Raw genomic sequence first — 25,225 nt, 5'->3', positions numbered from 1 at the left:
TCACATGTTGAACACAAATACCTGTACTTTCTACTTCTTACATGTTGAACACAAATACCTGTACTTTCTACTTCTTACATGTTGAACACAAATACCTGTACTTTCTACTTCTTACATGTTGAACTCAAATACCTGTACTTTCTACTTCTTACATGTTGAACACAAATACCTGTACTTTCTACTTCTTACATGTTGAACTCAAATACCTGTACTTTCTACTTCTCTCATTTTCCAAACAGGCTGGTTCCTTTAGTCTGAATGTGTGTTTGGTGGCGTGATCATTATTATTTAGAGTCATTGCGTGCCTATTGATTTGAACACGATCCGTGTATCCATCATTTCCTGGTCTTCTCTAAAGAAGAGGGACCAATGGAAACGTTGTCATGTTGCCGTTGGTCACCATGGAAACATTCATTAGCTAACAATGACATTATTGTTCTATTAATATAAAGGGAGGTCAGGTACTCTTTAAAACAGCTGCTAGTTATGGGTACTTTTTACTGAAGTACATTTCAAAGCCTCTTTACTTTCACTTGAGTAAAGAAGTTTAGTCAGTACTTCTACTTTTAGCAGAGTATTTTAAACACGAGTATTTATACTTCTTCTTGAGTAAAGGATGTGAGTACTTTTGCCATCTCTGCTTGTATACATCAACATGTGTCCCCTCTTCTTCATGTCTCTCCTACATCAACATGTGTCCCCTCTTCTCCATGTCTCTTCTACATCAACATGTGTCCCCTCTTCCTCATGTCTCTTCTACATCAACATGTGTCCCCTCCTCATCATGTCTCTTCTACATCAACATTGGTCCCCTCTTTTTCATGTCTCTTCTACATCAACATGTGTCCCCTCCTCATCATGTCTCTTCCACATCAACATGTGTCCCCTCTTCTTCATGTTTCTTCTACATCAACATTGGTCCCCTCTTTTTCATGTCTCTTCTACATCAACATGTGTCCCCTCCTCATCATGTCTCTTCCACATCAACATGTGTCCCCTCTTCTCCATGTTTCTTCTACATCAACATTGGTCCCCTCTTTTTCATGTCTCTTCTACATCAGCATGTGTCCCCTCTTCTTCATGTCTCTTCTACATCAGCATGTGTCCCCTCTTCTTCATGTCTCTTCTTCATCAACATGTGTCCTCTCTTCTCCATGTCTCTTCTACATCAGCATGTGTCCCCTTTTCTCCATGTCTCTTCTACAGCAACATGTGTCCCCTCTTCTCCATGTCTCTTCTACATCAACATGTGTCCCCTCTTCTTCATGTCTCTTCTACATCAGCATGTGTCCCCTTTTCTCCATGTCTCTTCTACAGCAACATGTGTCCCCTCTTCTCCATGTCTCTTCTACATCAACATGTGTCCCCTCTTCTTCATGTCTCTTCTACATCAACATGTGTCCTCTCTTCTTCATGTCTCTTCTACATCAACATGTGTCCCCTCTTCTTCATGTCTCTTCTACATCAACATGTGTCCCCTCTGTGGAAAGAGACTCTGAAAGTTTCAGGAACAAAGATTCTCTCTCTTTTTGATCCATTTCTATAAAAACCTGTCTGAAAATGAGCTGATCAGATTTTGGCCACTTTATGATGTCATAACGATGTTTTGTCTTGTGTAACCATTAGCCAATCACCTTCAAGGTAACCCCCCCCCCCCCCCCCCCCCTTATCACCTGAATCTCCCCTAGAGCACCATTGAGTTCTTTGTAACCAAATCTCTCTCAGAGGGGCGTGGGGAGGGGCTCCTTATTTTCATCTCAAGTAACAGACAGAGAATCAGCACTTTGGAAACAGGGCTGAAACAGAGGGGATTATGGGTAATGCTGCAATGATCTGTTTGGTGTTTCAGCCAATCAGAGACAAGTTCTGTATATATCTGAGACCTATGATATATTGATGAACAACAGTATAATAGGGGACCTTTAAAAGTGTTGTTCATGTATTGTCGACAGTCATCATCGGTGTGTCAAACTGCCTCCAAACGCAGCAGTTCTTCGGTTCAGTTATCTCTACACCTGACATTAATTTAGGCAATTAAGGTGAATATGATTAGTCTCATTACAGGGGAGTGGGTGGTACTTATCTGAGGCACTTTTTTTCACAGAAGACAGTAGAAAAAGCGCAGGTGCACATAATGATGACATCTAGCTTGCTGCTTCAGTTTTAGGGTCCTTTGGGCGAAACACTTTCTATAAGTAACTCCTTTCTGCCTGAGTTAGGAGAAGTGTTATATTCCATTGACATATATTAAAAAAATTGACAGTCTATCGGGCATATCAATTTGATGGATATACATATTCAATACTCCATATGTTATTTATTGTGTTGTTTTGACTCTAAAATATATTCCCTTAAGTCTGGAATAAGGTCATAAGTACAGAACTATATTTGCATAGTGCAGTAAAAGTTAGGAGAAGTAGTTCAGGAAGCTCATTAGAAATAAATCAACACTTTATTTCTTTAATAAATACCATAACCTTAGATCAGATGATGAGAAATAGTGTGTTACGGTTAGCGGAAGTTTGGAGACAGTCGTAACAGAGTCATAAAACGGCTGTGTAGGCTCTTACAGCTAAACAACTTTTATATTTGATTGCAGTCATAAGCAATGAGCACCAGATATTATTCCATATTCATAGCTACTCAACTTCCAGATTGGGCCTTAGTGGAGCTGTACTTCAGTCTGATGACTTCTCTTCTGTCTACTGACATAATGAATGAAGTGTCGAGTCTATAGAAAGCTTGAGGACACACTTGAGAAAGGTGAGAAGTCACATAAATAACAGTTTAGCCGTGTGTGCCTTTATGACAAATCTGACTCTTTAGTTAACACCACTTGTGTGTATGCCTGTGTTTGCCCACATGAGTAATGGGTGTTTAATTTTAATTTTAAAGCATCATTGTATCTCATTGTCTAATTAACTGTGATGCCTTAATGTAATCACTGTAACAAATGAGATCATGTTTGGGATGACAGGTAGCCTCCATTTCTCACAAGTGGTTCGATTAGCACTAATGTTTCTCAAAATTAAAACCACGTTTCCATTAAACCCCTGTTGCTTCCTGACGCTATGAAGCCCTAACCCTCCACAGTGTTATATTTGTTTTTAAGGTAACAAATAGTGTGTATTAAAAGTGGGTGTGCCCCAACAACTTCTTCCCCAATTGAAGTGTATCTTCATTCACTAAAAATGTGGTTGTTCTTTTAAACAAAACCTGTGTTCACAAGCTAGGCAAGGATAGTCTTTAGGGGGTCAACACTTTTGAATGATCTGAAGTGTAGAAGGACTTATACGTTGGAACTCTTCGGACGCTGCTGCATTGATTTTTTGAAGTTCGGAAATTGATGGAAGTACAATATTACATGGAATACCCCTTTAAAGGGTGGGGTAGGTCATTTTGGAGAAACCAGCTCGAGTGCGCTAGAATTTGAAAATACACAACCGGAAAAAATCTGCCACTTCGTTACAGAGCCCCTCCTCCAACACACACGGACGCGCACATGACCAATGAGGGCACGAGATAAGTTTGTGCACAGATGGAAGGCTGACAGGCAGGGAGGCCATCCAGTTACTTTAGCCGGGCCGGCTCAGATGATTGGTCGTGCTTTTTACAGCGCCACGGATTCCAGAGATGATATTTTTTTATGGATTTATTGTCAAAGCACTTCAGATATTCATTGCTATCGGGATGTTAAGAGCATTCCATGGAATATAACAAAAAGTCTATCTCGAGCCGGTTTCTCAAACTTACCTACCCCACCTTTAAGGAAGGCTGCTTTCAATGTGTACGTGTGGGGTAGCATGCAAAGTATAAGGAACTTGTGAAATAAGTGAAATACCTTATCAATAATCGAACAGGTAGTGCTTCCCTAATACTCAGCTGGTTACAGCCAACAATCTTCTACTTTTTGTTCAGCATCAGGGTAGAGCAATGACTCATTGTTGCCAACGTCAATCTGCGATTTTCTTTTTTAAATTATGTCCAGTCTGAAATAATCACGTCAAAGAGGAGACAAAGTGCCACTTCAAACCCATTGAGCATATTAAAGAGCATATGTTATTAAATTCTTCAGGTTCAAATGTGTATTTTGTGTTTTAATGTTAAAAAAGCCCTTTATTTTTCTCATACTGCCTGTGCTGCAGCACCTCTTTTCACCCTCTGTCTGAAACCAGAGCCCAGTCTGCTCTGATTGGCTAGCTTGCCGGCTCTGTTGTGATTGGTCAAGCCCTTAGATATGCTCCGCCCCTTGGCCTATAATGTTACAGAAGTAAACAAAGGAGTCCAATCGATGCGTTTCGGTGGGGGGGGGGGGGGCGGGAGTGTGCGGGAGAGAAACTGCCTCTGGAGGGAACTTTGGGATTTTAGTCTTTGCAGACCATTTACATGCACTAAACCTTTATAACTCACAGGAAAGGGAAACCCCCCCAAGCACATAACAGAGATTTAACAATTCAACTTGGGTCCACAGTGTAGCCTGCCTGCTTTGAAAGAAATAGCCTAGTACAAATATTTATCAAGCGTCTCGTCTCTATTAATTCCAGCATCCAGACCGCACAGAACGAGTCTCCTGTCTGGATGGAAACCGCGACCCATTTACCAAACGCCGCGTCTTCATCATGCTGAGCAGAGAGCATGACGGGAGCTCTTGTGCTAATGTATCTGTTAATATTTGATGAGTTTTCAAATACAGACAGATGACAATGCTATATTCACAAAGCCGAGCCGATCAGCACCACGACTGAGAACACTTGTGAGCGTTGAGACGAGATGTTATTGGCCCTCGTTGGTTCTGGAGTTGAAACGTAGCTGGAATGTGTTATTGGGGCTTGTGTAACAGCCTGTACTCTCATTGAGATGTTTGTATTGTGGGAAGAGAGGTGCAGAGGGAGCTGAATGGTGATAATGCGGTGTGTTTGAATATGTGTGTGTGAATAGGAGGATTAGATGTTGTTCGGTCTTCCTCATCTCACATTCTGCGTCTCCCTCTCAGCTCGTTTAGGATTCCTCCCCTCCTCGTTCTCCCCCTTTCCAACCTTTACGATCGCTTTCAGTGCACATCATTGCCTCGGAGTTTTGCAGCCTCGTACCATTTCACTATTTGATTGATTGATTGATTTTATTTCGAACAAGTAAAATTAAAAAAAACAAAACAAATGTTGCATTGCATAGTCATGTAAAACAAATAAAAACATAGAAATGAGAAAACAAAAAATTACATTTACAACAACAACAGCATTATCAACATAAACAGTGCCACATCTAATGTTCAAAAAGGAGTGAGAAGTAGTATAACTTATTTAATCCCACCCCCTTGTCCCTAAATGATTTAATTATAATTTGTAATATGCAATAATTATAATTTTTATGCATTATTATTGATTTTATTAGTATTATTAATCGGCTTTATCTGTTGATTGACATATATACATACACATACATACACTGATATACATATATGCACACATACATATACACACCTACATACTCACACATATACACATACACATAGTCAAACACTGTCAGTGAGGCGTTCTCTCTCTCTGTGAATGGGATACCCTATATCTTTACAAATGGCAAACACAGATATAGTTCATCATAATTGGTTTGATAGTGAAAAACAGATGCTGACTTTAGTTTCCAGCAATTGCTACTCACACAAAAGTGAAAAGTGCAGCATTTTGAAACTGTTTTTAGGTGTGGTTGAAGACAGGTTTGCTGTGGAACGGAATATTTTCAACAGGAGAAAGGTGTAAGTGTAGGGTGACCGGGTGCCAATGGGCCAACTATGGGACGAATGGTAGGTTTGTGTGGGACAATGCGGGGACCACAATGCTGAGAGGTGGTTTAGACTTCAATTGAATCTCTATATAACTCTAAAAAAAAGAAAAGAAGTGTGTCACTTGAAATCATGTTCACCCACATGCGCTATTGATGGCAAAAGTCACAAACATTCACTGGCTTCACACACGAGAAGGGATTCCCCAGACTTTCTGTTGCTGTAATTCCTTTTTTTATTGTGATAGCTTCCATCATATTTAGCGTAAAAGAACATCACGGTAGCGTTTGCAGTTTCGTGCCAGTAGGAAGTAACAAAGGCAACAAGAATGATGACAGGTTGGCAAGCTCTTGACCTCAACATTCAAGCTAGAACAGCGAATGTCAATCAAATGCGGGACATCGGACAATTTGCGGGACGCGAGAGAGGGTATACAATTGGTCAACAGTTTAGCAGAAAGTGAGACACCTCGGCACCCCATGTACGTGGGTTTGAGTAAAAAACAAAATGAACTACAGGTTTGTTTTCATGGTAGTGACGCAACAGTTCGACTCCACTTTTATAGATAACAACAATGGCTATCAATTATATATATGAGGCTTTAGCAACATGCTTCTTAGATGGATCCATTCATGTTTGCTTATGATGTTTTATTACTGTAGAGCAGTGGTTCCCAACCTGGGGGGGGGGGCGCCAAAGATCGCAGGGGGGGCGCCAGGCCTCAGATGATTTAAGGCCAAATATCATATTTAGACTTTTTTTTTTTTTTTTTTTTTTACTTTTTTTTTTAATATAATTGTAACGCAATACATGATTGTCACTAAAAGCCTTGTCTCTACATTACAATAAAATATAAAAAATAATTGATTAATTAATTTGAATAAAAATTCAAGTTAGTAGCTATTAAAGGCATAAAAAGACAGAAATGTATAATTCTTTCTTTAATAAAAATGTTTATCTGCCCGTAAAGTGTTCAAACCAGCTTGTCTGGATAAACGCATTTTTAAAACATAGTCATTGTCCATGCCGGTTTCAGTTGGATTATTTGTCTCAGTTGCTCCGATCAGATCGGTCTCCTCCATTTTGTAGATTAGTTATGACTTTTGAATCCACATAAACACATCGGCAAGACCCGGCTTACTTTGAGCATGTGTTTTAAACAGTTTAATCCCTTTGTGAATTGTTTCCACTTGCGCCGTCCTTTAATTTCTTCACACAGCGGGAATCCAAATGAATTAATCCTGAGTCCAGTAACCATCAAAGTCACTCCAATAGTTCATACTTAATTACGCTTTCATCCTCCTTTAACAAAATATTTCACATTCATCCAGTTTGTGACCGTAGTTGTGGCATTTTTGAGACTTTGAAACTTTAATTACCGCCGTTGCGTCCCCCCTCCCCCCCTTGTGTGTGTGTGTGTGTGTGTGTGTGTGTGTGTGTGTGTGTGTGTGTGTGTGCAACTTCCAACAGGAGTCATTTGGGGGGGCTCTTGGGAAAAAAGGTTGGGAACCACTGCTGTAGAGGGTACAATATGGAATAACGCCAGCTCTATCCTCTATCCAAGCACTTACTCTCGCCCTCACAGCCAACTCCCCCTGTCCTCCCTCCATCTACCCCATCCTTCCCTCCCTCAGGTGCTCTTCAGTTTAAGAGCTCTCAACCCCTTTTCCTCTGCGGTAAACGGCTGAGCGAGACCTCTTCAAACGGACAGAGAGAAGGAAGAGCACTTGGCTGCCCCCTGTATCATTGTGCAGTTTGGCTCATACCTCCTCGTCCACTCAGCCTTTCTTTTGTAACACCTCAGCAGTCAGCAGCAACATAGACCTGGACAGCAATGACCCCTTGTGTCTACAGTATGTCTCCTTAAAGCAGAAGTGAATGCAGATTGTTTCTGAAAAGCCACGAGGCAGTTGCATACAAATAGCTGAGGTAAGAATGTAGAAATAAAGAGTGCACTCAAGGAATACTTTGTGTACCACTTGACTTTGTGTGATCGACCCAACAAGGGTGTTAAACATAAAAGACCCATTGAGAAATATGAATGTATTAAAAGCACGTGTCTTCCATTAAGCTAGGAAGGGGCATAAGGTCAGTAGGGGACAAAACACAACCTACTACTCATCTCTCAAGATATTTGTGTATGCATCGCTCACTAACTCAATGTGTCTTTATTTGTGAGTAGTAACAATAACACACTCTGTGTTTGTTGGGTTCAAGAACAGAGGTTTCAAAGTGGAAAGGAAAGTACATTTGTGAGTGATGTTTGTGCTCAGACTTCTGTGATCTGATGTATGGTGACCCATGGCTCTTTGGGCGAAGCTTGACTTTGTCCTTGGAAAGAGCAAAGAACACATTTTATCCCGGGGAGAGACATCTGCCAGTTTATTAGGTTTTGCTCCCAGAGTGTGTGTGTGTGTGTGTGTGTGTGTGTGTGTGTGTGTGTGTGTGTGTGTGTGTGTGTGTGTGTGTGTGTGTGTGTGTGTGTGTGTGTGTGTGTGTGTGTGTGTACAAGTGTCTGTGTGTCTATCTCCTATAGAAAGTCTGTGCATGTATGGTATTTCAGTGCCAGTGTGTTATGACAGAAATGTTTTTTACATCGTCTTTGAATAAGATGTGGAGAAAATAACTTGTGAGTGCTGCCAATGCAGTCGCTGAGGGAAAAGTGGGTTCAACAAAAAAGTGACAACGCTTCACCACAACCTAAACATTCAAATTCAATGACTGTCAGACACTGTTGATCACAGTTTAGATGGAATAACAAGGATTCTTTGTGGCAAGCACTGACATATTTTGGGGATTTGTCAACAGGCTAGGACAAAACCTTGTGCATCTCAAGAAAAGTATCCAGAGATGGCAAAAGTACATACATCCTTTACTCAAGTAGAAGTACAGATACTCGTGTTTAAAAATACTCTGGTGAAAGTAGAAGTACTGACTAAACTTCTTTACTCAAGTAAAAGTAAAGAGGCTTTGAAATGTACTTCAGTAAAAAGTACCCATAACTAGCAGCTGTTTTAAAGAGTACCTGACCTCCCTTTATATTAATAGAACAATAATGTCATTGTTAGCTCATGAATGTTTCCATGGTGACCAACGGCAACATGACAACGTTTTCATTGGTCCCTCTTCTTTAGAGAAGACCAGGAAATGATGGATACACGGATCGTGTTCAAATCAATAGGCACGCAATGACTCTAAATAATAATGATCACGCCACCAAACACACACTCCACTACTTCCCACCTCTGAAACCATCCAATATGCTCCCCTCTCCTCCACTCACCGTTGCGGTCGATAGCGAAGGGTGTGTTGGTGCTGGAGATCTGGTAGTTGCAGATCTGGCTGTATTGCGGGGAGCAGTCCTGGTCCGTGGCCTCCACCTGCAGGATGCTGTCGTAAATCTTTCCCTCCGTCACCGCGGCTCGGTACTCGGACTCACGAAACACCGGGGCAAACTCATTCACATCGTTCACCTGAATGTGCACCACCGCCCTGCAAATGATGGGGAAACAGAGGGGAGGAAAGGGGAGGTTAGTGGAGAAGAGGGTATCGTCTGCATAGAGCGTAAATGACAGTCTTGCACTAATGAACATTTCTCATGAAGTGACTGTTATTTTGTATATATTGAAAGTGGTGCTTTTATTTAGGTCTTAATGTGTGCATACGTATACATGTGTCTGTTGATTGTGTATATAAACATATTTTTATATGTTTATATATCTTTTTTATTGTATTCTGGATTGTGGGAAACAGCATTTCGATCTCTCTGTCTGTACACACAAACTGAAAGACTGACGATAAAGTTCACTTTGACTGATTTGACTTTGACTGCTTTTCAGTTTTTCATTTTGTTCTTGGTGCGTAAATATTCTTTTGCAAGTTAAATTAACTTTTAAAGAGCAACATAAAGAGTATATGTGTATTATTAACTGTGGCAGCATAGTATAAATCACCATTTTAGTATACAGAATGATGACAGCCTTGCTAGCAGTGATGTTGGTCTTTCAGTCAGTCAGTACACTTTGGTCCTAACTGCTAAATCTCAACAACTATTATAGATTGGCACACATGCTTTCCTAGATGATGAATTATATAAGAAGTACAAAGGTAGTTACAACTTGTAGCCTCTCAGATGATCTTTAAAGGGGGCCATTTTTTGCTTTTTGGGATTTACCCTTTCCTGTAGTGTATTCTACAGGTTTGTGTGCATGTAAATGATCTTCAAAGGCTAACATCCCAAAGTTCCTCCTGAGGGAGTTGCTCTCCCACACCCTCCCCCCTGCCTGAATGACATCGATGCCACTCCTTTGTTTTCTTCTGTAGAATAATGACATCACTATGTAACACGCACGTTATTGTACATGATATGCTAAGGGCGGGACATCTCTAAGCGGCGGACCAATCACAACAGAGCCGGCCAGCTAACCAATCAGAGAAGACTGGGCTCTGGTTTCAGACTGAACATTAAAGCTTAGAGACATGTCCCAGTAGAGACACTATATACTGATATACACCTGAACATCAGCAGGAGAGGACTCTTTAAAGTAGAGACACTACATACTGATATACACCTGAACATCAGCAGGAGAGGACTCTTTAAAGTAGAGACACTACATACTGATATACACCTGAACATCAGCAGGAGAGGACTCTTTAAAGTAGAGAGACTACATACTGATATACACCTGAACATCAGCAGGAGAGGACTCTTTAAAGTAGAGACACTACATACTGATATACACCTGAACATCAGCAGGAGAGGACTCTTTAAGGTAGAGACACTACATACTGATATACACCTCAACATCAGCAGGAGAGGACTCTTTAAAGTAGAGACACTACATACTGATATACACCTGAACATCAGCAGGAGAGGACTCTTTAAAGTAGAGACACTACATACTGATATACACCTGAACATCAGCAGGAGAGGACTCTTTAAAGTAGAGACACTACATACTGATATTCACCTGAACATCAGCAGGAGAGGACTCTTTAAAGTAGAGACACTACATACTGATATACACCTGAACATCAGCAGGAGAGGACTCTTTAAAGTAGAGACACTACATACTGATATACACCTGAACATCAGCAGGAGAGGACTCTTTAAAGTAGAGACAAAATGTGCGTCATATGTCCCTTTAATGTTTGGATTGTTGACGGTTGATGGAGATGAATTGATTCAATAACCAACAGTCAGCATGAATTTCTTGTATTGGGCTTTCTTTGACAAAAACAATCCTTTGATCTCTTCATCTACCATATGCACTGCACTAAACTGCACTAATGAATCATTCCACAAGTGATCCATCAGCAGTAATTCATGTTAAGTCATACAAGATGAAGCCCCTCCCCCCCCCCCTCAATTCATCACTTTTAAAACACCTTCATCAATACTCTCCGGCGGCTAGAGAGCAGCAGATTGCATAATCAATCCTTAAATTCATTGACTGGCAACCGCTAATGGATGACGATAGGACTTACAGTACTAACACCGTTTTAGCTGCAAATGGCAAATATAAAAAGCAGAGCTGTGCTTTAAAAGACAAAGGAGCGGACATGGGTATGTGGTTCATAGGATTAGCTGGTTGGTGTGGAACAGGCGGTGAGTTATCCTGTTAAGAGAAGCTGTAATATCTTGCCAACACGTGGTCGGCTGGAGATGGGGACCAACAAAAGAGAGACAGTTGGGAGGCCAATCCCACGCAGAATGGATTAACACACCGCCTTATCTCTCCCTGTCACAAGTACACAGACGTAGAAGACCATTTGTGTTTGAGCGTCCCTATATACAAAAACAGATGCACGCTTCAATTGTTTAATAGAAAATACCAAACCCATAAACAACTGGAGTTAAGAAGCATGACAGGTGGTAGGGCTGCTCAATTCATCGTATTTTAATCGCGATTACGGCTTGCAACGATTACGAAAACAACGTAATCGAAATAAAACGATTATTTTTTTATTATTATTACTTTTTTTTTTTTTTTATAATTATTTTTTGGGGGGTTTTTCAGTTGAATTATACTTAAAGTTCAAGGTAATCACCTGTTAAAAACATACTGTTAAAAAAAAAAATCTCCAATAAATGGATGTTTTCAAAGTCAATGAATAATCGCATTTAAAAATCGCAATTACAATTATTGACCCAAATAATCGAGATTATGATTTTTGCCATAATCGAGCAGCCCTAACAGACGGATATATTGGGGACAGGAGTTGGCGGTAGTTAACTTTGATGCAATGCTGCTTTGACTGTGACTCATTTACATTTTTATTAATTATACATTTGAATCCAGTACATTGATATGACGGATGAATATTGTACTGTTAAACACATACCATATGATAAGACTTTTTTCTATCTGAATCATTCAATGTAATAAGTTGGACTTATTGAATGAGTGATCAAGCTATAATACACATTTGCGCTCCCTAAACCTGACAAAAGCTGGTAAAAGTATAACTGAAATTGTACACCCCGTTGTTGGTAAAATAAGGAAAAATACGTTCTTTTTTTTGCCTTAACCACCAATTAGTAGATTAAATAAATTCAAACGTTATTATTAAGTTAACTATTTTAACATTTCTTCAGCTCATTTTACTTCTGATGACCTTGATTTTCACACCTGCTACCTAACCAGCAGGAGGTTCATTTCATAATTATCTTTACTAGAATAAAAAATGAAGCCAGAAAATCCACATTAACATAACAAAACCAATTTGAGCATTTTGACATGGGTACCTTTTGTCTATGCAGGGCTTTTACTTTGTATGTTAACATTGTGGTATTGTTGCTTATATTGCACATTTGTGATTGGTGCATATGAAAGTATGCAACATCATCTATTTCCAAGTATGCACAACTCATGCCAAACCAGGGAGAAGTACAAACGATTCTTTAAAAGGTTGCTTGAGAAAATAGGTTTTCAGGGCCTTTAGATCACATGTGTCAAACTCAAGGCCCGGGGGCCAAATCAGGCCCTTGGTGGATTTAATTTCGGCCCGCAGGATAATTTCTAATTCCTATTAGATTTGGCCCGCCGGTATATTGCACGCACACCTTCACTCCATCCTGAGGGTCTCCTCAGCTCAGAGCCTGAGCCCAAACATTGATGACCTTGCACCCAAGATGAGATGCCAAGTATCTGAACTAGCATCACAGAGCAGCACACTGAGTTTAATGGATGTTTCCTTCTGCACTTTCTCTCTCACGACAACAGGGCATGTTTGGTTTGTTCTTTGAGGGAAATAGTTTTGTTGAAGCTGTTGTTGGCCTGTGGGAAAATGTACTCATAAGAAATGACTCTGGAAAAGCTGCAGATAGAGCCATAAGAAATGAATGAACTGATTATTTAATGTTTAATGTTGTTTTTATCGGCAATCATTTAAGCTTTGTTAGTTCCAGGTTTAATACGTGCAATAAGTTCATTTCAATAAGTTCTGCAATAACCATTGAACCAGTCCGGCCCTCGACTAGAACCCATTTTTTTTATTTTGGCCCACTGTGTATTTGAGTTTGACACCCCTGCTCTAGAGGATCTGAATGCTTCTTTAAGAGTCGACACAGGTACTGAATACACACTTGAAGCCTAAACAGATATTAATCACCCGTCTTTAGTGTTGGTGAGATGTTAACGGTGATGCTAACTGCAGTGAAGATGGGGATAAGAAGCCCTGACAGGTGATGGCAGCTCCACAGTGTGCACTAAATCCCTCCGACAGCCTTGTTTTGTCATATTAATGACGCTCTCATAAACATTATCCCCCTGCTCCGACACTCCCCAGTGGTGAGGGAGCAGACATATGTTTCACTCCTCTGGGGCTTGTATAGTGGCACTGCTGTGTGTGTGTGTGTGTGTGTGTGTGTGTGTGTGTGTGTGTGTGTGTGTGTGTGTGTGTGTGTGTGTGTGTGTGTGTGTGTGTGTGTGTGTGTGTGTGTGTGTGTGTGTGTGTGTGTGTGTGTGTGTGTGTGTGTGTGTGTGTGTGTGTGTGTGATTATGTATTCATGCACACAAGAGCATGATATATAACTACAGTAAATGCAATAATTGTGAATATATCTCATTGTGAGTGTGCATGTGAGTGTGCATGTGAGTGTGCATGTGAGTGTGCGTTTCCATGCTGATGGCTCGCATCTGGTTGAACAGACGCCCGGCTCTCTTGGGACTGGATGTTTTTGTGTTTGTGTGTGTCTTTTCAAATCCCTGAAACATTGCCAAGCTAAGCCCATCCCTGACCATTCCTCCCAGTGACAGACCTCAGATTAGCAGAAGGTCCACAAGTGACACATAAAGTCAGCGGGGGCTTATGTGTGTGAGAGAAATGATCAACAACAACTAAAGACAAAACAAAGAACCTTGAATAAAACACAGATCCACAGGGAGGACTACTTGGAATACAAGTCAAAGGTTAAATCACTACATCGCACCCTTGAATAAGGAAACCTTCTCTGCACCCTGCACTGACATTAAGATAGTAATCCCATTGTGGTTAATTAGTAGTGGCGGACTGCCCATCGGGACGTTCGGGACGAATCCCGATGGGCCGGTACCGAAGTGGGCCGGTCGGATAAGTCACTAGCGGATAAACACTTCACCCCAAATTGCTCCTGTGGGGATTGTCCACAGTATTGAGTATGTAAGTTGCTTTGGATAAAAGCGTCTAACATGTAGTGTAATGTATGTTGTGCCTCTACTGCCTATACTTATGTAACAGTAATAAACAAAAGAGTCTATCGAGGCATTTCGGGCTGGGATTTTAGCCTTTGCAGACCATTGAGATGCACTAAACTGTATGTAAATGTAACACACTACAGGAAAAGGAAAACCATAAAAGCATAATAGGGCCCCTTTAAACTTATTGGATTCAAAACCCTCTACAAGCACTGTTTGTTGCCTCAGTATTAGGGGGACCTGGAGCCCCATTAGGCAGTGTTTGTATTGAAAGCAGTAGAGTGGTGTCCAGTGGTCTGTCAATGGCATTTAAAAGGGTCAGCCTCTGCTCCGAGTGTTGTCTTGTAGGCAATCAGTGGAACCAGTCCCTCTGCCACCACGATGCAGAGGCGGACCCTCACTGCTCTCTGCATCTTTCACCTCAGCACCGATGTCATGGCCTGTATTCATTCAGGTACTTAACATGTATCTTTCTAGGGAGTGGGATCACAGTGCGTGCCTTCCTCTGGAGCACAGCCAGAATCCAGAAGTCTGTTAACAGCTCGGTGAAAAGCCCTCTTAGCGGGGTGGAGCAGCTTTAAGCACCTTCCTTTGAGCCTGTCAGGGCCAGGCTGGTGCGCTGCAGCTTTTAAAAGTGCTGAAGAAGCTGCTCTGCAGAGGAGGTGGGGTCCGTGCAGTCAATCACTGCAGGGGAGGGGGCTCTACCCTTAATGTGTCACCCCTGCCTTGCATGATTATTATTATATTCACCAGATCAACAGCTCAAAGCTCATGCATGATAAAGCAATACATAATTAGATGACTAAAGTAGTCACTTGCAGCTGATTGTGTTTTTGTTTGTTTCAAATGAACATACATGTATTGAAGGGTTTTGACTACTGGCAAAGCTGACCATGGTTTTTGGAGGAGTACTTGTATTTCAACCAAAAGAGCATGAAGAAAATATGTAACATGTAGAAAGACAGCTTATAACCAAAGTAAGGTTGTCTGATGAAAAGATTGAGACGCAGTTTAAAGATGTATTTATTAAGAAAGGTTATTGAGGATACTACAGCAGGGATTTGGACCAACAGGAAGAATAATTATGACTGAGCGGTTTTGACTACTGGCACAGCTGACCGTAGTTTTTCATGTCAAATCGTCTTTATTAGTCTTTAATGGCCAATCTTTGTTAATATGAACCTGTCAAAGGCTTCCAGCTGTGTGTCACTTAAAGTGAAAACAGTCATTATGTTAAAGAATCTACCATCTTGTGAAACAAGATGTAGATCAAAGTGGTTTCCCTGCGTAGATAATCTGACATGTGGTCAGCGTTCAGTCAGTCATAGAGAGAGCTGTCACAGGGAAACTCACACTGCAGTCTGCTTAGAGTTAAACACACTTCAGTGTTAAACCACATTAACACATTACTCCAGAACCACGTTTATGTTCACGTCTCACTGCTTTCAACATTTGGAGTATTTGTATTTAAACTAAATTAAGATAAAAATAAAATATTACGTGAAGAAACACAGCTTATAACCAAAGTAAGGTTGTCTGACCAAAGTATTGAGACACCACCCTCCTATTGTCTTTGTCCCCCCCCCCCTTACTTTGGTGTTCACGGTCCTGTTTGACCGGTCCTGTTTTAACTGCTATTACATTAACACAAAAACCATTAATCATCACCACATTTCATTTAACACCCTTTCAAACTGTACATATTGTATCAGACTACTGGTATACATGAAACACTGCAGTAAATATACAAAGAAAAAGTGTGCCAGGTGTGATCCATGTGTGGGGATGGGCACATAAGAGCTGGAAATGTGTCAAATTGTTCTGTGTGTGTGTGTGTGTGTGTGTGTGTGTGTGTGTGTGTGTGTGTGTGTGTGTGTGTGTGTGTGTGTGTGTGTGTGTGTGTGTGTGTGTGTGTGTGTGTGTGTGTGTGTGTGTGTGTGTGTGAGTGCCAGGTGTGATTCACATGGGGGATTGGGCACATAAGGGGGGGAACACATCTATTTTAGGCTATGTGTGTGTGTGTGTGTGTGTGTGTGTGTGTGTGTGTGTGTGTGTGTGTGTGTGTGTGTGTGTGTGTGTGTGTGTGTGTGTTGAAGGATTATTTGAATTATTTGAAGGATTAAAGTAACGTGGTATGACAGGAAAGTTCAATCTGGTATATTCCTTTTAATGTCACCTTACATATATTCATGTGTGTTGAATTAGAAGGGACAAAGTATCTTTTCCCTCCCCCAATATATTGAGGTGAATTCCTTGTGTTTAGAGAGAGAGGTGAGAAGGGGACACCATATTTGGGAATAGTGCCAGACGCTGGAATGCTTCCCTCGTAAAAGAAGGGGGAGCGTGACACAATCTTGTAGCAGATGTGTATGTGTTTTCATTGCAGTAAATAGATCTGCTACATGATTACTGGTCAACTATACCTCTGTTCTTATTCTTTCATGTGTGGGTACTAAATGGCTACAAACATTGTGGAGAAATTAGCTTAAACATCTTTTATTACTCTATATGAAATGGAAGCAGTTCTATGACAGGGACGAGAGAGGTGGGGGAGGGACACATTCCGAAGAGGTTCAGCAGGTCAATTGTCAGGGGAATCGACTTGTTTTCAATAGAGGTGTGTGGTTAGTTACTTTGTGTTAATAATAGCAGTATGTGTAAAGGAAGCTGGAAATATACAATGTGAAACCTTTTATTTGAAGTAAAGATGTGAACAATAGCTCAAACAAATGGAAGGGCTATAGGACTAATAAGGGTGTTCTCTGTATTAGGCCTGTGTGAAATTTGACTATTTGAAAAGCATCTCTAATACTGCTTAAGAGCATAGGTAATGTGTTCCTCGTTGTTATTGATATGAAAGTAATTAACATGTATTACGTATATTTAGCCAACTATAACAACTATATCTTAAAACATACTTTTAACTTGTGTGTGGCAGTCAGGAGGCGGGAAGATGGACACAGGGACCAAGGGCCATAAAGGAGATGTGTGTGTGCTGGCTACAAGCTGCTGTGTCGCACTGATTGGGTGCGACAGGCCATGTGTTGGTCTCTGCCAATAAGATGACCTCTGGGGGAACGCACGTACACACCTCCTCCTGTGTTTTAGTATGAAAGCCTGTGTTTTCCTTTGGTTCGCGCTCTTGTTTTTCACCGGCCGTTCCTGAGACCTGTCTCACACGGGTGGTAGAACCTGAGCCCGGAGTACTCTGCAGAGTGCTTCGTGATTTCTTTGTATTTGTATCGTTACTGTATATCATTAAAGCAGGATTATTGTTTAACTTGTATTCTGGTGTTTCTTAATCCCTCTCTTCTCCCGAATTCACCCAGCTTGTCAAACGACACGCGGAGACGAGGTTGGTTTGCAACATCCTCCAAATCTCCAACAGTGTGTGTGTGTGTGTGTGTGTGTGTGTGTGTGTGTGTGTGTGTGTGTGTGTGTGTGTTTGTGTGTGTGTGTGTGTGTGTGTGTGTGTGTGTGTGTGTGTGTGTGTGTGTGTGTGTGTGTGTGTGTGTGTGTGTGTGTGTGTGTGTGTGTGTGTGTGTGTGTGTGTGTGTGTGTGTGTGTGTGTGTGTGTGTGTGTGTGTGTGTGTGTGTGTGTGTGTGTGTGTGTGTGTGTGTGTGTGTGTTATCTGATCCGGATGGTTACTAATTCCTTTTCTTTATGGCGGTCATTTTTGTTACAAAGTTGACTAAATCATCCAGAATTCAATGAAAGTGGTGATCAGCAATTATATATGTTCAAATGTCTACTGTGAAGGATATCATAAAGCCTTAATGCAATCGAATGTAAAACAAAAAGTTATGATTGATGAAAGTAGTAAACCGGTCAGATTTGACCCGAAGACAACAGGAGGGGTAAAGATGTATTTATCAAGAAAAGTTATTGGTGATGCTACTGCAGGGTTTTTCACCAATATACTGTATTTACGATCAGGGTATTTATTGTTACTCTTATTTATATTTACATTTATATTGTACAGACTGCTGATAGATGTGTATACAACTGACTGTTTGCACTCTGGTTAGACCCTCCTAACTTTGTTACACTCTGCTTGCATTATGTCATGACAATAAAGTAATCTAATCTAATCTAATCAATAGAACCAGATTTATATTTCTATTTATTTTATAGACTTGGTTTGTACGTACCTTGCTCAAAATACAAACACATTTCTTTAAAGACAGTATAATTAAACAAAACATAGAAACATGCATTATCGTATACCTTAAACACAAAGTATTTTTTATAAGGTGAATGAAAAACAACCACAAAAACAAGAAACGTTTTTAAAAAAAGAGTTTAAATAAGTTTAGTTAGTTATAATTATAAAAACATGAAGGGGTTTAGTTGCACTACTGCTCCGGAGAGTGCACTGTTATACCTGCATCTAAAAATGATCTAAAGTCCTTTATAAAACCTTACATAACCTGAAGAAGCACCTTCCTAAAGCACTTCAAGCAGTCGAGAAACAAACTACCTTCTAAAAATATGAAAGGTATGAAAAGATGTCTGCCTCCGAATTTGAAGGATATAAATATCTCACAAAACTAAAAAGCGTGGCAAGCAGTGGAGATACTTTCCTGCTTTCAGGCGCGAATCCAATCCCTCTAAATCATTCTCTGACACAATCAGATAGGAGCTGCGTGCTGAAGCCAGGTGATGCATGTTAATGCCAGGTGAGCATTGTTCCAAGCTTATTGCATATTCATCCACACTCATTATTTATCAACGCTCAACCGCACACAGTCACTCAAACCCAGTCATTATTGAACGCCTCCTGCAGATACCTACCCACACACACACGCACGCACACACACACACGCACACGCACACACACACACACACACACACACACACACACACACACACACACACACACACACACACACACACACACACACACACACAGAGAGACACACACAATGAACTGAATTGAGAGAGAGACACACACACACACACACACACACACACACACACACACACACACACACACACACACACACACACACACACACACACACACACACACACACAAAGACAGACACACATGGAGGGAGAGAGAGAGACACACACACAGGGAGAGAGAAAGACACACACACACACAGAGAGAGAGAAAGATATACACACACACACACACAGACAGAGAGACACACACACACACACACACACACACACACACACACACACACACACACACACACACACACACACACACACACACACACACACACACACACACACACAGAAAGACAGACACACATGGAGGGAGAGAGAGACACACACACACAGGGAGAGAGAAAGACACACACACACAGAGAGAGAGAGAAAGATATACACACACACACACACACACACACACACACGGAGAGAGAGAGACACACACAATGAACTAAATTGAGAGAGAGAGACACACACACACACACACACACACACACACACACACACAAACACACACACACACACACACACACACACACACACACACACACACAGAAAGACAGACACACATGGAGGGAGAGAGAGAGACACACACACAGGGAGAGAGAAAGACACACACACACACACAGAGAGAGAGAAAGATATACACACACACACACACACACACACACACACACACACACAGACAGAGAGACACACACACACACACACACACACACACACACACACACACACACACACACACACACACACACACACACACACACACACAGAAAGACAGACACACATGGAGGGAGAGAGAGACACACACACACAGGGAGAGAGAAAGACACACACACACAGAGAGAGAGAAAGATATACACACACACACACACACACACACGGAGAGAGAGAGACACACACAATGAACTAAATTGAGAGAGAGACACACACACACACACACACACACACACACACACACACACACACACACACACACACACACACACACACACACACACACACACACACACACACACACACACACACACACACACACACACACACACACACACACACACCTGCACACTAACGCAAATAACTCAATTAATCTTTGTCAAGAATTAGCCGAGAGCTAGAATCATCCATTTCCTTGTGTAAGACTAGAATGAATATAGACAACCCACGCTCCACCAATGGGATCGTTTCCTCATCAATATGCAGGAAAATCCTACTTCCTCATCGACTCCCACCCAGAGGCACTAACACAGGACGTTTGCACTCCACACTAAATAGTATTTCATTCATAATCAATACAGTATAGACTAGTATTTATTCCACTGTACCATATTAATATTTCATCCTGTTGTATCTCATTATATCTTTCTTGTACATGTTTAACTTATTCTTGCACCTTACCTTGGAACCAGAATAAATCAAGTTGTACTAAAAAGGACCAAATATAGAACTATTTTGAGAGCTAATTTAAAAACTGTAATGTTTACAACAACTATTAACATGTTCAAAAGTAAATACAATAAGAAAATGACCATTTACTCTGATAATTAAATACGGCATGTGCAGTCCCTTAGTATAGACTATAGAGGACAGTTGTGCAGTTATATAAGACGTAGCATGACAAAAATGCGCTAAATAAACAGAGGGTTGTGCAATAAAGGTAATGGAATATAAGGAATGGCTAATATGAGGCGCTTTCACACCGCAGTACTTTTCCCACAAAGGTTCATCAGAACTTAATTCATGAGAACTCTTTAGTTCTGATGAACTAAGTACAGATCGCGTTCACACCGGAATAAGTCCCTGAGGGAAGATTAGGCAAATGAAGCCGCTGACGTCACTTCTTCTTCTTCTGCTTTGGGTTTACTGGCAGGCCGCTAACAACTTCACGGCGTATACTGCCACCCGAAGTCCCCGGCCGGAAGTCCCCGGAGTTGGGGACTGGCTTCAGTAGAAGCTGCTGGGAGTCCCAGCAGCTTCTACTGAAGCCTTCAGAGTAAATCGCCAGAACGCCCACACCTCCTCATCTCCACCGCTCTCATGTTTGTTTTTGTGTTGCCATAAGTTAGTCTCTCTGCGTTTCTGCGCTGGGCTAATGCTAATGCTAATAATGCTAATGCGAGGATAATAAAATGGCGGCTTAACAAAACATTTTGGGAGTTTTACGGGCCGTGGTTTGCAATCCGCCCAGCCAATCAGAAATAGGAACCTTTTTCTCATTAACTAATTTCTGTTCCGGATTTTTTTGGTGTGAACGCAACATTTAGGAACTAAAGTGGGAAAAGTACTGCGGTGTGAAAGCGTCTTGTGTCCTTGCAGTCATTGTATCACCGTTTTACCTTCTTATTTATTTTACATTTAAAGTATTTAATTCTATTATGCCACAGAAAACAGGAAAATCGAGAAGATGATACAAAGAAAACGTCAAATTCATAAATGTAGGTTGACCAAATATATATGTTAGTAGCATTTGCATGCATTTTAAATGTCTGTAAGTCCGTCTTGCTGACAAACACTTGATGCACTCGACGTCTGAACACGGTTAGAATCGGATGTCACTTCTTCTCATCTGATAACTGGAGCAGACAGGCACAGATGGTGCATTTCCTGCCGGTGCATATTCATAATTGAAACACAGAGACTTTACTCTCCTATTACATTATGTTAGCTGGAAATAAACAACATATTCCTAAACTAGATTTATCTTTCTCTTGCTTTTCTTGGCAGGAGTTATATCCTCGTCAACTAACAGGTTTTGACAGAATGAGGTTTCACTCATATTTGCATCAAGTGTGACAAGCACGGCGTCAGATTCTTGGTAAAATAAAGTGTGGACACATTCCCCTGGTCCTTCCCTGCAGAAATGTACCTTGACAGCTTATGCTAACAAGGCACAGCTTTTGGCCCACTTCTTCACTCATCAGACACTGACTTTTCTTGTTAATGTTGAGTGTGGTTGTCTTTGTATTTGTATGCAAGATGGTGGCAGAATGTGCCTATACCCAGCTACAGTATTTCTCTTATTTATATGCAAATGTAGGGATATCAGTGTGTGTTTGACTCAGCATGTAGGATTTGTAAGCCTGAATGTCTGTTCAGTGAGATATCCTCTCCAAACTGCAACTACACATTCAGGCCTCGAAAATTCAGTAATGATGACGGTAATAACTGCTGCACCCAACATGTGTTAATGTGCAGTTACAAAACATCTGTGTGTCACAATTACCATCACATTTTCTCTCACTTACACACATTAGCACATACACAACCCTTTAACCCTGCTGTCAATGCATTACACACACACAGCCCCCACACACACACACACCCCCGACAGCCTCCAGGCACTTAACCCTTGGGCCGGTGTTAAATACATGTGTCGTGGTGAGGTGGGAGTCCTGGGAAAGATTACTATGAATATGACAAGTGTGCGAGGCAGTGTGAGATCCCTTATGTCTAATTACTCATTTCCAGTGTGAGGGGAATGGTGAGGTACAAGTGCAGAGAAACTCCTAGCCTTCAGATGCTAATCAGGGAGAATATTTGGTTGTTCTTGTAACTGTACCCACCCCAAATACCTTGAAAAGGCTAATGGCTAAAGCTACATTGCTACTACAACTGAGAAGTTTCTTTCTCACACAGGCCTTTTTATCCGGATACTTTCAGCAATGTAAAGAGAAACACTTACAAACTACCAGAAAATTAAAAGAAACAAACAGTCCTTTTTTTTAATCAAGGAATTTTCTGTTCCTGTTGCCTTCTAATAAATGTAATACATATTAATATCCACTGTAACTTTTTGTCTTACTTGTCTTATTCTATATTAGATGGTTTTAATTGTATTGTCTTGACTTTTTATATTTAAAGTAATTAAATAAAGTGTTTCAATATTTTATAAAGCAATTGACCTGTGTTAAATGGCCTATAAATAAACTTACCTGCCTGCCCTTGAATTTTCACATGCTCAAAAAGTAAAGGAAAGGTCAGACATGTTACATGTATCTTTTTTTTTTCAATGTCCTACTCTGGTATTTATCTTTTACTCTCTTAAATCAAACATGTGAAACCCTTGTGTGTTAGTGTGAGGGGTTAGGGTCCCCGACTCACACGTTGATTCTGGTTCAATTTGAAGAGAGGTGGCAATTATAATAACGTAAATACAATAATTCTAAAAGGGTTGTGTGTTTCTGTACCCGGCTGGTCTACCTGCATGTGCCATCCGACCTCTGCAGCTCATCCAGAATGCAGCGGCTCGTCTGGTCTTCAACCTTCCTAAATGTTCCCACACCACGCCGCTCCTCCGCTCCCTTCACTGGCTTCCAGTAACTGCTAGAATCCACTTCAAGACACTGGTACTTGCGTACCATGCTGTGAATGGATCTGGCCCTTCCTACATCCAGGACATGGTTAAACCGTACACCCCAGCACGTGCACTCCGCTCTGCATCAGCCAAACAGCTCGCTGCACCCGCACTGCGAGGGGGACCCAAGTTCCCATCAGCAAAAACACGTGGGTTTGCTATCCTGGCTCCAAAATGGTGGAATGAGCTCCCCATTGAAATCAGGACAGCAGAAAGCTTACACATCTTCCGGCGCAGACTGAAAACTCATCTCTTTAGACTCCACTTCGAGCGATATAACTATTAACAAAGCACCTATATACTAATAAAGGGCTGGCTTATCTAAAGCCAGTTGAGTAACACTTGAAATGTTTGGCTCTATGAAACCTGATGTACTTATATGATTCTGTTTTCTTCAAGTTTGTATCTTCTTGTTCGAACGCACTTATTGTAAGTCGCTTTGGATAAAAGCGTCAGCTAAATGCAATGTAATGCAATGGAATGGAATATAATGGAATGGAATGTAGTGGAATGTAATGGAATGGAATGTAATGGAATGTAATGGAATGGAATGTAATGGAATGGAATATAATGTAATGTAATGTAATGTAATATAATGGAATGTAATGTAATGTAATATAATGGAATGTAATGTAATATAATGGAATGTAATGTAGTGGAATGGAATGGAATGTAATGTAATGTAATGTAATGTAATGGAATGGAATGGAATGGAATGGAATGGAATGGAATGGAATGTACCAAATGTGATGTCAATCCATCTGATAATTGAGACAAATCACACACATAAGCAAAATTGTCAACCTCATTGTAGGTGTAGAGGAAAAGTCAAGAGATCACCAAAATCATTACGATGCATCCTCTGGGAACCGTGATTGGCAGAAATTGAATGGCAATCAATCCAAAAGTGAATCTGGAACAATGTGATGTTCTGACTAACCAACCTATACAGCCACTACTGAAGCTAAAACTTGTGATCTTATTCAGCTCAGCTTGACAGTAATATATTGTTCGTGAGGCACCATTGTATTCCTTTATATCACAGCCACTACACAGCCATTATTTTCTTCCTTTACTGATGAAGTTTGAGTTCAGTAAGGTTGTTATAATAAACTCAATCTCTTCGTAAGATAATTACTCTCAAAAAAGACCTGCAGTGCTTCACCCCACTTAAGCATTTGCGTTAATGTCTCAGGTGAATCACGGGTGTGTTACATTAATAGACACACACAAGATGTACATTTATCCTGTATCTTCAGCTCAGTACACTTCACAGTTCAGTACAAACTGTTCATCTGGCAGAGGTCAGGCCTACATTATTTCAGATTAATTTGTGTTTCATTTAAAGCTGACCGGAGCAGAAACAGTCTCAAGGAGTTTAGGGTGAGTTCATTTGAGCTTTGCTGACAATCGACTAAAGCTCCCACAGGCAGCAGAGCAGAATATCTCAAAGGGCAAAGTGAAGCGCTGTG

The 25,225-nt window shown here is 40.9% G+C and overlaps 1 protein-coding gene across 1 annotated transcript in view; it reads right to left on the bottom strand.

The window, feature by feature from the left end:
• Positions 1–25,225, bottom strand: part of LOC307034963 (calsyntenin-2-like) — a 347,358-nt gene that overhangs the window by 120,924 nt on the left and 201,209 nt on the right. The window contains 1 exon segment of the mRNA XM_079673887.1: positions 9,063–9,271. Within this exon segment, the coding sequence (XP_079530013.1) occupies positions 9,063–9,271 (209 nt within the window).

This window comes from Notothenia rossii (genome assembly GCF_949606895.1).
Source record: "Notothenia rossii genome assembly, chromosome: 4".
In the NCBI taxonomy this organism is placed as follows: domain Eukaryota; kingdom Metazoa; phylum Chordata; class Actinopteri; order Perciformes; family Nototheniidae; genus Notothenia; species Notothenia rossii.
The sequence above is the reverse complement of the archived record's forward strand: the minus strand, read 5'-3'. Positions and strand labels throughout refer to the sequence as shown.